The following is a 13,147-nucleotide window of genomic DNA, read 5'->3' as shown; positions in this document are numbered from 1 at the left end:
GTGGTTTCACAGCCAATTGGGCCGTGGGCTTCTTTGCCAACACTTGGGCAACTTTAAATGAATGCACTCCCGCCCGTCCGGGTATTGTTTTGCAAACCTTAGTGACCGGTCATCCATTTCACTCCGGACCAGCAACACGTTACGTACAATTCATGACGACAACCCAACCTGCGGGTTGTGAGTGATGGCAAAGCTGAGGTTAACATCAACAACTTGGATTTAATATAGCGCCCTCCATGCTGGACGGTGTCGCAGAGTGCTTCACAGTAACGGATCCTGGGGCCGAGCCAGAGGGAGGGGGAGGAAGGGGACCAAAGGCGCGATCAAAAAGAAAGGTCTTCGGCCAGGATCTGAACATAGGAAGAGAGAGAGAGGACGAGGCGAAGGGAGTGAGGAAGGGAGGAAGGTTAAAAACCAAGATGCTTAGTTTAAATTTATGCTCGCCCAAAGTCATTATTCCACCGAAAATGAAACCGGAGCAGGATGGGGGCGGGTGGAAGGAGCAATCCATGGATTCATTATTATTAAAAAACATAATTTGACTAATTTGTTCACATCATGACTAACAGAGTAGATTTCTACTTTCAAATCCAGATTTCCTTGTAGACAATTCTGTTTAAAGTCTTATGTCTGGTCCAAAACCAACTGGGTGGGAGTCTTTAACTTTGTCCATTAGAGTAAACGGACGCATTGCAAAACCATTTACAATTATCCCCAGTGAGACACACAGAATGAGGTTACAATTTTTTCCAGAAATAAATTATGCCACAATTTTTAGTTGAGATTATCTTCATGTCAACACTAATAATAATTTGGTCACTCAATCCATTTGCGGGACAGTGCTGTGCGCAATTGGCCGCTGCCTTTTGCTTACAAAATACGCAGTCACTACCTTTACAGTATATCCTGTGAAGCGCTTTGAGACGTCTCAAAGACGTGATAAGGCGCTGTATCAAATGTCAGGATTATTATTGTCATATTTGCACATTTATAGTTCTTTGATATACCCAATGAAGTCAAACTGTCGGTGGGTTCATGACGTGTGTCAGTCTGACCCAATAAAACAGTCACGTGGGGACCGACCGAGGGAGGAGTCACGTGGCGCGTGACGCCGCCGACTGACATCACGTGGGAACCGACGCTCGGCCGAGGAGGGAGGCGTCACGTGGCGGCTGACGCAGGCGGTGACGCAGGCGCGCTGGCTGTTCCTGCCGCCCGCCACTCGCCGCCCGGGTCTGACCGCCGCCATCTTGTTCGCCGCGTGTGTTCCCGAGTCGGGGCTTTGTGTTGTGAGGGAGGATAACAGTACACACACTTTACAAGGTGTGCGGCGTTGTGCGGGTGTGTGATGCGCGCGCGTGTTTATGAGAGAAAGAGAGAGGAAAAAGGAAAAGTTTGTTGTTGCGACGGTCACTTACTGACTTACTGGGGCGCCGCTGACCTTTTACGTGAGGCGATGGTGCTGATGGGGCTGTGGGGGGTGTGGTGGGCGCCGGCTCCCGGGGGGGGGAGACACCGGGGGGAGCGGTTGCACCGTTATCCTGTCATTGCTCCTGGTGTGTGAGGGGGAGGAGGCGGTGTCAGGTGGGGCCCAAGGCCAGAGACAGAGAGGTGCAGCCACTAGGCCGCGGGCCCGACTCCAGTGCGAAGAGTGCAGTGAACTAACTCGTGCCTGACCCCGGCCTGAGGAGTGTCTCCCCCCCTCCCCCCCCCCTATTTTAAAACTCGCCACCTGCTGGGTTTATTCTTTCAGGCTTACATTTGCTGTGTTTCGCCCACAAAATACACAGTCACTACACTTTACAGTATACCCTGGGAAGCGCTTTGAGATGTCTCAACAATACGTGATAAGACGCTATATCAGATGCAACGGTTATTATTTTTATTATAGAACAGGTTCTGTCTGCCTGAGATGCAAGTTGTAAAGAGTGGTGGTGGGCACTTGTTATGCCCCACCTACGGAGGTGCTCCTGCTCCGAGGCAATGTCACTATGAAGCCTTTATGGCTGGGCACGAGAAGTGGGAATTCGGTACTTCAGGTCCAGCGATGTTGGACCCATCTTTTATTCTGCAATGTGACTGACTATGTGTAGAAGTTGTGAAGCTCAAGGTTTGCAATTAATAGTTTTTAATTAAATCCTCTTTTCAGATTTGTAGATGCAAAGTGGACAATAGCATCAACCACTAATCAATTGTGAATAGTTCTAGTTGAATCCATTGTCGGAGCCTTTTGTGTAGTCTCTGTTATGACCTCGAAACACTTGTGTTTGTCCAGGGCATTATTCCCCAGAACTAGAAATACCGTGCAAAATTCCACCCTCCCCTGATAAATGAGTTTAAAAAGTGTATAACTATATGAAAGGGGTTCATTGCTCAATAGAAATATAAAAAGCTTGCTTTGCATCATAATGTAACCTGTTTTACTGTTAATATATTTCTTCTCATCTGTAGACATTTTAGTCCATTTTCACAACCATGACTTAGTTGACTGAAGAATTGTGTATTTTTTTAGTCTGAATTACTTGTGGATATAGTGGAAAGTAAGTGACAGTTGGGAATAGTGTAATCCAAACTTATGGTTGTAAGGCAGTATGTTCTCCCTCTGCCCACAGGATCATCCAGAACTAACAGACTGGAGTAATAAATGAAGTAAAGTTTAAAAATGCTTTAAATATATTTTCTCCCCTTTCCCCCATATTTAGGACTGTGTCTCACTTGTCATGCCCCACCTAAGAAGGTGCTCCTGCTCCAGGGCAGTGTCCCTATGGAGCCTTCTACTAGTTGTTGTACAAGATGAAGAGGAAAGCATGGGTTGCATTATACTTTCCACCCTTAACTTTCAGGCTGTGACTGAGAGCTCATCCTGCAGGGAAGAGGAAGCAGGTGTCCTATTAATGCACTAGCACAGAGAAGCTATAGTGCAGTACTATTCTTAGTCTCTTTCACCTTTGCTTCAAGTTGAGTTAACTCTGTTTAATTTTTCTTCCCAAGGATAAAGACTATGAATCAAGAAAAATTAGCTAAATTACAGGCTCAGGTCCGGATAGGAGGAAAGGTAAGACTTTTGCCTTAATTATTTATTGTAGTTTGATAATAATTGTGTATATTAGAGGAGGCAATTTCTGTTGTTACTTTTTTTATACTTTAAACACAATTTTAGATTCTGGAACGGATATGTTTTGATTTTTCATTCCCTGCTCCCACAGAAGTATTGTATGTAAACTGGTTTGTGAAAGAATGAGCTTTGTCAATGATGTAAATGCTATTGTTTTCTGATAGTTAATTATCATAAGCTCCATTTGTAGTTCACACAGCCATTCAAGGTTTGATGTTTTAGTGTCAATATCCACTGACTCAGCTTGGTTAACTTGCTAATTTGGTGTAATTGTTCAGGGCACAGCTCGCAGAAAGAAGAAGGTAGTACATAGAACAGCTACAGCTGATGACAAGAAATTGCAAAGTTCCTTGAAGAAACTGGCAGTGAATAATATTGCTGGAATTGAAGAGGTATGTTGGTAGAATTAACATAGAGTGCACTTAATTAAGATGTCAGCCTGACTCATTTGGTAGACCTCTTACGTTTGAATCAAAAGTTTGATCAGAATATGTGAGTTCAATGCAAGCACAATCTTGATGTGTTCCTGGCCTGTTGTTTCAGCTATTTGTCTAGTGTAGCCTGTTGCACATAGTACTTCATTGTAGTTGTACTTTTTCCACAAAATATACCTGATCAAGCGATGGGTCAGACACCATTCCCAGCCCTCCAGGAAGGTTGCTCTACAATAGGTCCTTTATTCCTCCCTTATCTCCTTTTTTTTTCTTTCACAAAAAATGATTGATAGTTTAGTAGGTATGTACACTTGTGGCACTGGTCCACATAACGAGAGGTCCTAAATGTGATCCACAGGCACTAATTAAGGATGTACACTGTAATTAAGGGGCCATAGTTTAATTTTGGGCATCCAGCTGGAAATGAAAACAATCATCTAGATTTTCTGTCGCTTGGGTGAGGTACTAAAATGTGATTTTTCTTTGTGTGCCAAACAGGTGAACATGATCAAAGATGATGGGCAGGTCATACACTTCAATAACCCCAAAGTGCAGGCCTCGTTATCTGCCAATACCTTCGCTATTACCGGCCACGCAGAGACTAAACAGATCACAGAAATGCTTCCAGGCATTCTCAGTCAGCTTGGAGCAGACAGTCTAACAAGTCTTAGGAAGTTAGCTGAGCAGTTGCCACGGCAAGGTAATTCTTTCTTTGCATTACGAAGGTGGGATTGTATTTCGAAAGCTCTTTGCACAATTGCCTAGTACCTTTGCTGTTGAATTATAATTTAAGTTTTCAGTATTATTTTGAGTATTAAGTTTTGTGTTGCCTGAAGTGTTTTTTTTAAAAAGCATACCGACAGTTGGCAAATCTGTGTAGACACTATTGATGCTAAAGTATTAAGCTTCTACGAAGAGTGTATTAGACCTGTCCAGGCTGAATAGTTATTTGAGCCTGAATTCAGCAGAGAAATCCTTCAGGCTGAACATTTTTGTGATGTTCAAATGGTAAACCTGAAGAATGGGATTTTTGCAGCTTTGACGCTGAATTGTTGGTGAATTAGGTTATCTGATATCTCGTGCTTATTTGACACTCTTGTATCAAGTCTTTGTGCTGCCAGCATTCAATTTCATGAGATGGCAATAGCATAACATGTGCGAGCAGCAACTGTTTACAGGTTTGGTTTAATGCCTTTCCCTTATCTTTGAAAACTTGAAAACAATGCTTAATTACTGCAGACTTTCAAAATGACAACAGCTTGCATTTATGTAGTGCTCTTCACGCGGAGTCATGCCTTGGAGCTCTAACAGTGGTATGTGAGATAAGGATAAGGCTCCTCTTTGAAGTAAGCAGAGAGAGTTTAGTCCAACTTGTTTTGCTTGTGTCCTCATTGCAGTTTCCCTCTTAATTTGTGACTAATAAATATTACACTTCCGAATATCTGATGCGAATCTGGTGCTAATGTGCATTATAGCACTTTCCAATCTAGCTAGGAAAATAAAACTAGGCTCGATTCCATCCTTTGTCTCTATTACTCTAAGGTGCTTTTAGTGCCTATTCTGACTCACTGTAAGGTGGGTAGGAAGGGTTCCAAATTATATGGCATTGTGAACACTTAGTATCTTTGTTCACACTGGTATAGTGGTGGGGTGGTCATCACATTGAATTTGTATAGCAAGGAGGGGCTGGGGGAAATACATTTGGTAGTGTGAGTATAACTTTTTTGTTTTTAAGAGAACTGTGGAACAAGAATTGTGCCAGACAAGACACTACAAGTTAATATTCTCACTGTTTGTGTAACTTTATTAGCAGCAGTTCAATTTGAAAACGTACAACATCAGCAAAGCAATTAATTTTAATTAGTTTAAAAATGTTTTTGTTGTTTGGTTTAGTTTTGGATAATAAAGCGCCCAAACCCGAAGACATCGATGAAGAAGATGACGACGTCCCAGGTACATAACGCATTAGGATTTATTCTTGCTGCTAATTGCTAGTTTGACTATGAAACGTCTGGCTTAAAACTGAACACTGTTGGCAAAGATTTAGCTTTGCTACTGTTTTGCAGTCTTGGATTCAGCTATGTTCATTCAGTACTAAGTCTCTGTTTGCTACAAAACCAAATTTTGCAGCTGTATGAAGTTTGTCACTCAAGTTTATGTACTTGTTGCCCAGCACTTGGCATTATTCTGCTAGTGGTAAAAGCTCAGACTCTACCCTGAGTGGAGGGTGCTTTTTAAGTGCAAATTGGTGTAGTGCATTAATAGTTCTGTGAATGTTCACACATGTTCATAATGTATTTTGGAGGACCCAGGATTTGCAGCAAATGTAATCTTGCTGACATAATTGAGTCATTTATCCCCCATAGTCCATAGTGCCAAACAGTTAAGTGTTGAATCGAGCTTCAGTCTTGCTAAGTATCCCACAATGAAGTTGTCTCTTAGCATGCTATTCTCAATCAAAACATTTTTTTGGTTTTCCTGGAGCATGCACCTCTTGGTAAGCAACTCCTACCAGCAATATACCTGCAGAAGTTCCCCATTTATGGCATCACCTGTTGCAAGGTATGTGCCACCTATTTGGCAAAGTTGCATATAACAGTATAAGGAACTTAGTGCAGTAAAATTAGACATGTTCACTACTCTGGGTGCTGTTTTCAAATTATTCTTCCTCCAGCTCCTCCCAACACATTAGATTTGTTCTAAGTTCAAATGTATTGATGAACTTTGTACCAAATATTAGGATTATTATTTATCTAATTGTTTGAAATATTAAACATTGAAATACTGTATGTTAAAATTTATATATTTAAATTTGAAATGCATGTTACAACTATATTAATACAAACTTCTGTGTATTTTGCAGACCTTGTTGAAAATTTTGATGAGGCGTCAAAGAATGAAGCCAACTAAAGCTGCTGGCAGACCATAGGCTAGGATAAAGACTGTACAAACAAGGAAATTGATTCCAACGTTTTACTGATATTAGAGAATGAAAAATCACAAGGTTATGAATACAGTGAACTAAGGCATTTTGTATTTTAACAATGCTGAATGTTCAGCATTTTTTTCAATTGGTTGAAATCACTTGTTTGCATTTTGCACTTAAAAGCAGAATTTTTTTTGGTCTGAAATTTGTGAGATTGGATTTAACGCAACTTAAATAGACAGCGAATGCAGTGGTGAGCAAAGCTGAAGAAGAAAAAAAATCTTATTTAAGGTTTCCCACATAAAATACAAATAAAATGGGCTGATTAACTTGTGGCATATTGTGTGAATAATTTCATTTCACTGAAAATTTAAAATGAAAAGGTCTTGATTATGACAAATGCAAGCTCTAGAAATTAAACAAGGGGAATTTAGAAAGGGGCTTATGAAAGTATGTTCTGAGAAGTTATCCTATGTGAAGGCCGCTATGTTACTGCAAATTGTTGTTGAAATATATAATGGTACAGATACAGCAAACCTACACAAGTACCAGAGACATAAATGGATAAGTGGTTATGATGCGATTTATGTGTAGGATTGTTGGCCAGGAGAAATTCCCTCTACAGATCATGCTATGCAATCTTTTAATTAATGACTCGTATAAAGGAAAGCATCTCAGACTATGCAGTGCTCACCTAGCATTGTGTTCAAGTTCTCTTATACTGCTGGATTGTGGCTCCTGCTATGCATAATTGCATGTTTTTTTAAAAAAAACTAGTTACGAGGGTAGGGAGCAGTTGGTTTTATTAATGCAGTGTTATTTCAGGTTCTGATTAAATTATGATCTAAAATGGTACAGGTAAGTTATTGATTGCAGCCATTGATAGCAGTGGATATAAGGCAGCTGTGAAGTATGACGATAAAAACTTATTTTCTGTAAATCAGTCTGTTCTGAAATGAGATGCATGGCATACAGTTACACTTACTGTTTAGAGGTGCAATTAACATAGCAAACCAGAAGCTCAGATAAATGTAAAAAGTCCAAGGTTTTTTGGGCACTATTTGCTGTGTAAGATTTTTTTTAATCCAAAAAAGAATGATGAATTTCAACAGGCATTCTAATCTGGTGTGTGTAAATTAGATGGGTTGCTTGATGCTTTTCTCCTTATACCAGTTAGCTAATCTGGGCTGAAGATATTCAGGCCTATAACTTGGCTTGTCTGTAGGTTGTCAAACATTTTGAGGTATATGTACTGGTGCTAGACGTTAGAGCATCCTGGATTACTCTGTTTGCACAACACTGACCTCCTGACTATAATTACTCAAGTGGTTGGGTTTGAATGAATAGGCATTGAGCATTTCAATTCATTTGAGATATATTGGAACTCAGTATGTTTAGAAGTGTTAGTAATGTTAGTACTGCACTGCAAGCTGCTATTTTGGCTGGGTGCCTGATTCAACAGGTTCAGGCTCTGATTTTCCTGCCAAATTTACACCTGTAGATGCATTAATTCAGCATGTATGTCACAGCAAAATAAAGGGGTTGATGAGAAGGGAATAAATAAAATATTGAATCAGTAGTTTCCTTTTGTTAGCAATCAGTTTAACTGTTTTCAATGTTGAAGCATTGCAAATTTAAAAAGAAACTTGTCAAGGATACTGTATTTGATGGGATGCCTATTTTAGATTTCTATTATCATACCTTGACTGAAATGATTAGATATTTCAAACTTTCCTGTTGCCTGTCTCTTGCTCTGAGAATGTGAGCCAGCACACTCTAGGTATATTTCACGCAGCAATGTCAATGGTGTAACTCAGTGGTTAGAACACTTGCCTCGCAAGTAAGAGACCCAGGTTCGATTCTCGGTAGGGTAGGATATTGGGCCAGCTTCTTTTTTTGTGTGGAGTCCTGTAGCTCAGTGGTTAGAGCACTCGCTTTGCAAGTGAGAAACCTGAGTTCAATTCCAGGCAGAGGGCGAAACCTTGGGCAAGTTTCCTTACTCCACACGTCTAATAACAATCCCTCCAAAACCAAAACAATAATTAAATTGGTCATTTTCAATCTACGACTGTTTGTGGGACATTGCTGTGCGCAATTGGCTGCCGCGTTCGCCCACAAAAAATATACAGTCAATTCACTTTACAGTGTGTTCTGTGAAGCGCTTTGGGACGTCCTCCCGATGTGAAAAGTGCTATATCAAATGCAAGGATTATTATTATTTTGTGAAGCGCTTTGAGACGTCTAGAAGACGTGAAAAGCGCGATATCAAATGCAAGGATTATATTTATTATGGTTTTGTTTAGAAAATGAGAGAAAATGTTAAGTGCTTTTACAATTTGTGAGCAACTTTTCTATTAATCGATTTTTCATTACAGATCTGTGGTATAGGCATTACAAGTTGTCCATCTTAAATTTATATTATTTCCTGCATTTGCAATAAGATTAACATAATTACAAATATGTGTATTGACATTCTATCAATAATAAATGTCATCATGGGAGTGCAGACCCATTGAGTATCAGCATATGCTGGAGAATAGATTTGGGTCCCTCATGTCATTGAACCGGACTAGAGGCCAGGGTGAAATCAAGTTCTCAGTTGGTCATATTGATATACCATGTGACAGTCAGCATTTAAAGCAGCATTAGCAAATTTGAGAAAATATTACCCTGGTTTTGCCACAGGAGGTTTGGAAAGGGAGAGGAATGGAAACGTACCTTCAATAAAGTAATAGATGCGAATATTTTCAACATTTTGATGAAGTAACCATATCTAAAATCTCGGAACACAGGCAGAAGAATTGACCATTAATTGTACCTGTAATCATTCTGCATTTCAATGCTGATGTATTTTGGTTGCACAGTTCCATCTAGCAACTAAACCGATCACTGGCAAAGCATCTCAATTGTGCCAGGCGAATTGGGCTGGTGGCACCTCAGTTGTTTAATGCTGAGGATGATTTTAAAATGTATTATACAGTTTTAAGCTAAATATTTGTTAGAACAGCTGAAGGTTTCGTAAAAGATCCAATTTGATAGCATTATGCTGCTGGTCCGACAATTTTATGAAAATAGTTGATTAACTGTTAAGTGTAATTGAGTGTAAAATTATTTATTTAACAAAATTCAGATTAAGAAATAACAGCAAACGAAATAGTTGATGTTTTAATTTGGTTTAATGTAATTTGCATCTGTGCAATGGATCTTTTCCTGTGAGAATATTTCAGGATATTGATTTGTAAGCGGTTAATTCTGGAGCACATTATAGTGCTTCGTACAATATGATAAATCTTTCAAAATTATAATACTGGCCCCAGCTGGAGGATTTCATACTCGCGGATTTTAACTTCACAAACTACGAAAATGCAATTATGTAATAACATTCTCTTCAGATTTTGAACAAAAGCTGGACCCAGTCTGTTACCACAAACCCTTGTTTTACCCAATTATAATAAATAACTAGAATCCATCTCCAAGGTAATCTGAGAACCTCTGGGAGCCCAAATGGCTTTCGCATTTTAATTTGAATGTACAAATTGTAAAGAAGAGGCTGATTTCATCTCCTTTTGTAGTGGTTCCATTGCACAAGTGAAACAACCAACAAAGCATACTTAGTATATTCCCCAGACTCTTGAAGATGGGAGAAAAATGACTGAAGTAACAAGTCACAGGTGTTGAAACATAATGTCTCCTTTAGAGCAGTAATTAAGTTTTTTGTCTGCAGTCATTGTGGACCAATAGGAATACAATTTTTTGAAAAAGCATGGAAATGTTCCAATTTCTGTTGGTTTATTGGTATTTCAATTAGCTATAAAAAGGTTTGTGAAACATGTTTCAAAACCTCAAAAACAAAATTATTTTCAAATCTCCTTTCCACCGCCACCACCAGTTCTACATTATGTTTTCCCAACAAAGGAATTCGTGCATCATTCTCTTTACAATAGACACTTCATTAAGACTACTAAACCGGTTGGTAAGAACACAGGATCACTAATCCTCTTGATTTCCATCCTTTACTCTGGAAGGTGTGTTGGCTGCAATTTTTTTTTCCTTTTCTAAAAGTTTTATTTCTTCCCCTTCTGGACTCTCTTATACTATACAGCGTTCTCTAACTCAAGAGATCGGCAGACAAGCTTTTCCAAACCTGCAACTCGCAGAGTATTTGGTTACGAAGAAATGTGCTGGGATGAGTTGCCCATTAATGTTTCTTTCCCATCTTTCTAGATTGAGAATTCACTTTGTGGGAATTATGGAGACAACTTTCAACTTTATTTCACTTAATCTCTTGAATATAATAAACCAGCAGAGAGTCTTTCATGTGCCAACTTACTTGCATTTGGATCCAGATCGGATTGCTCATTAAACTCAACCAATCCTTTTACCTGCACCATTCTTTGATGTAAAAATTATAGTAAGAAATCAACCAACATTTGCTTAGTTGTCTGCATATCAGTGCCTCATTTCCTTTGCAACTTACATTAATTCTGGGAGAGAATGAAGTATTGCAATAAAACAGTCAATGTGGGTTTACTTCCCATTGTTTTCTAATTTCAGCGACATAAGTGCTTGGAGCATTTTCAGTGTTGGTGACCTTGGAGCAGGTCACTCACTATTTTCTCCTCTTAAGTGGATATAATCTTTGCATTTCATGTCAGTTGGATGTCTCAAAAGTGCTTGACAATAACCAAGGCAAAGCATAGTGACTATATTTTGTAGCCAATTTGTGATCTGCAATGACCTACACGTGAATGACCAATTTTTATCTGGGGGAATTGTTGACCAGGAGACCCATACACCCCAGTTAGTCATTGACAAACATTCATAACAGGAGATTGACTCACTTATGGGTATGTTCAAGATGGGTCTCATAGTTTGTGCTCGTGCTGCAGTGTGCTGTGTTGCTATGTAGTGAGGAGCAAAATCACAACAGGGAAAGAGCTAAAAATCTGTATTTGTGGAGTTCTGTAGCTCAGTGGTTAGAGCACTCGCTTTGCAAGCGAGAGACCTGAGTTCAATTCCAGGCAGAGGGCGAAACCTTGGGCAAGTTTCCTTACTCCACACAGAGCCTAATAATAATCCCTTCAAAACTAAAAACAATAATAAAAATTGGTCATTTTCAATCTACGACTGTTTGTGGGACATTGCTGTGCGCAATTGGCTGCCGCGTTCGCCCACAAATATACAGTCAATTCACTTTACAGTGTGTTCTGTGAAGCGCTTTGGGACGTCCTCCTGACGTGAAAAGCGCTATATCAAATGCAAGGATTATTATTATTAATATCAAATTAATGAATCCTGTTGGCTCTTACTGTACTTTGGTGGTACTGTATTTATTGTACTGTATCACATACCTACTATCTAGAACTGTTGTCCATAAGGCAATTTGAGTTCAATTACTTCCCATGTACAGATTTAATGCAAAGAAATAAAATGAGCAGAAAAATTATAGGTCAGCATTGCATCATCGACTCAGAGCAGTGCTCTTCGGTTCATGGATGGCCTTTTTTATTTTAATAGATTATGATTTAATCAGGTCTAATTTGTAGCTGACATTTCTAACCAGATGATAAGATAAAATCTCAGATCTGTGGGAAAGAAATATAATACAGTAGTGCAAATGCCTTGACATCAGGTAGCAATAAGGGATGAAATTAGCAGCATTTGAATGTGCGCAGGCATCATTGTCAGAACTTCATTTTCTGCGATTCAATGCAGACGGTAACTGGTAGTGGCAACGATTACATTTGTATAAGTTAGGAGATCATTTGCTTTACAAAATCCGACTGGTAGGAATAAAAAATGTGGTCACTCAATTCAATCCACGACTGTTTGTGGGACACTGCTGTGCGCAATTGGCTGCTATGTTTCCCCCACAAAACACAATCACTACACTTCACGGTATATTCTGTGAAGCGCTTTGAGATGTCTCATAGACCCGATAAGGGTTATCAAATGCAAGGATTATTATTATTTTGTGGGTGAATAATTGTGGTTAGAAATGATTGAAAGTATCATTTGAATTCCCTTCTGGGAAACTCTTGGTTCTGATGAAGGGTCATAGACCCGAAACGTTGACCCACTTTCCTCTCCCCACAGGTGCCGCCTGTCCTGCCCGGAGGGCTCCCAGCGATCGCTGTCTTTGTCAGATTTCCAGCATATGCACTATTTTGCATTTTATTTGAACTCCTTTTCCTGAGCCTCCCCCTCCCCCACCCCCTCGCCCACCCCCACCCCCTCGCCCACCCCCACGCTCTCCCCAACCCCCACGCTCTCCCCCTCGCCCACCCCCTCCCCCACCCCCTCGCCCACCCCCTCGCCCTCCCCCTCGCCCTCCCCCTCGCCCACCCCCACCCCCTCGCCCTCCCCCACGCTCTCCCCCACCCCTGCCCACCCCCCCCACCCCCTTGCCCTCCCCCACCCCCACGCTCTCCCCCAACCCCTTGCCCACCCCCTCGCCCACCCCCCCCCACCCCCTCGCCCTCCCCACGCTCTCCCCACCCCTTGCCCACCCCCTCCCCCACCCCCTCACCTCCCCTCGCCCCGCCCCGCCCCCAGCAATCTGTGCACCAATGCCCCGCGCCCTCAGGACCACAGTGCGCGGACCGTGTAACACCTGAACCAGAGCAGGTCCGGGCTCGGCCACACGGTGGGCGGGGCTGCCCCGGAGGCCAC

General features: G+C 40.9%; 1 protein-coding gene across 2 annotated transcripts; it reads left to right on the top strand.

Annotated features, from left to right (window-relative positions):
* The first annotated feature begins 1,184 nt into the window (after nt 1-1,184).
* On the top strand, nt 1,185-6,810 carry btf3l4 (basic transcription factor 3-like 4). Of its 2 annotated transcripts, none has more exons than XM_007899952.2 (6): nt 1,185-1,323; nt 2,992-3,055; nt 3,394-3,507; nt 4,048-4,249; nt 5,443-5,502; nt 6,413-6,810. In XM_007899952.2, exons 2-6 carry the CDS (start codon nt 3,002-3,004, stop codon nt 6,457-6,459), a joined length of 477 nt encoding a protein of 158 aa, XP_007898143.1. In that variant the 5' UTR covers nt 1,185-1,323; nt 2,992-3,001; the 3' UTR covers nt 6,460-6,810.
* Nucleotides 6,811-13,147: the final 6,337 nt, after the last annotated feature.

Source organism: Callorhinchus milii, unplaced genomic scaffold (genome assembly GCF_018977255.1).
Source record: "Callorhinchus milii isolate IMCB2004 unplaced genomic scaffold, IMCB_Cmil_1.0 Scaffold5, whole genome shotgun sequence".
Classification (NCBI taxonomy): domain Eukaryota; kingdom Metazoa; phylum Chordata; class Chondrichthyes; order Chimaeriformes; family Callorhinchidae; genus Callorhinchus; species Callorhinchus milii.
The sequence above is the reverse complement of the archived record's forward strand: the minus strand, read 5'-3'. Positions and strand labels throughout refer to the sequence as shown.

Coding starts and splice junctions, on each gene's coding strand:
- btf3l4 (XM_007899952.2), top strand. CDS start 3,002: ATGAATCAAGAAAAATTAGCTAAATTACAGGCTCAGGTCCGGATAGGA. Junction 3,508..4,047: donor ATATTGCTGGAATTGAAGAG/GTATGTTGGTAG, acceptor TGTGCCAAACAG/GTGAACATGATCAAAGATGA. Junction 5,503..6,412: donor AGAAGATGACGACGTCCCAG/GTACATAACGCA, acceptor TGTATTTTGCAG/ACCTTGTTGAAAATTTTGAT.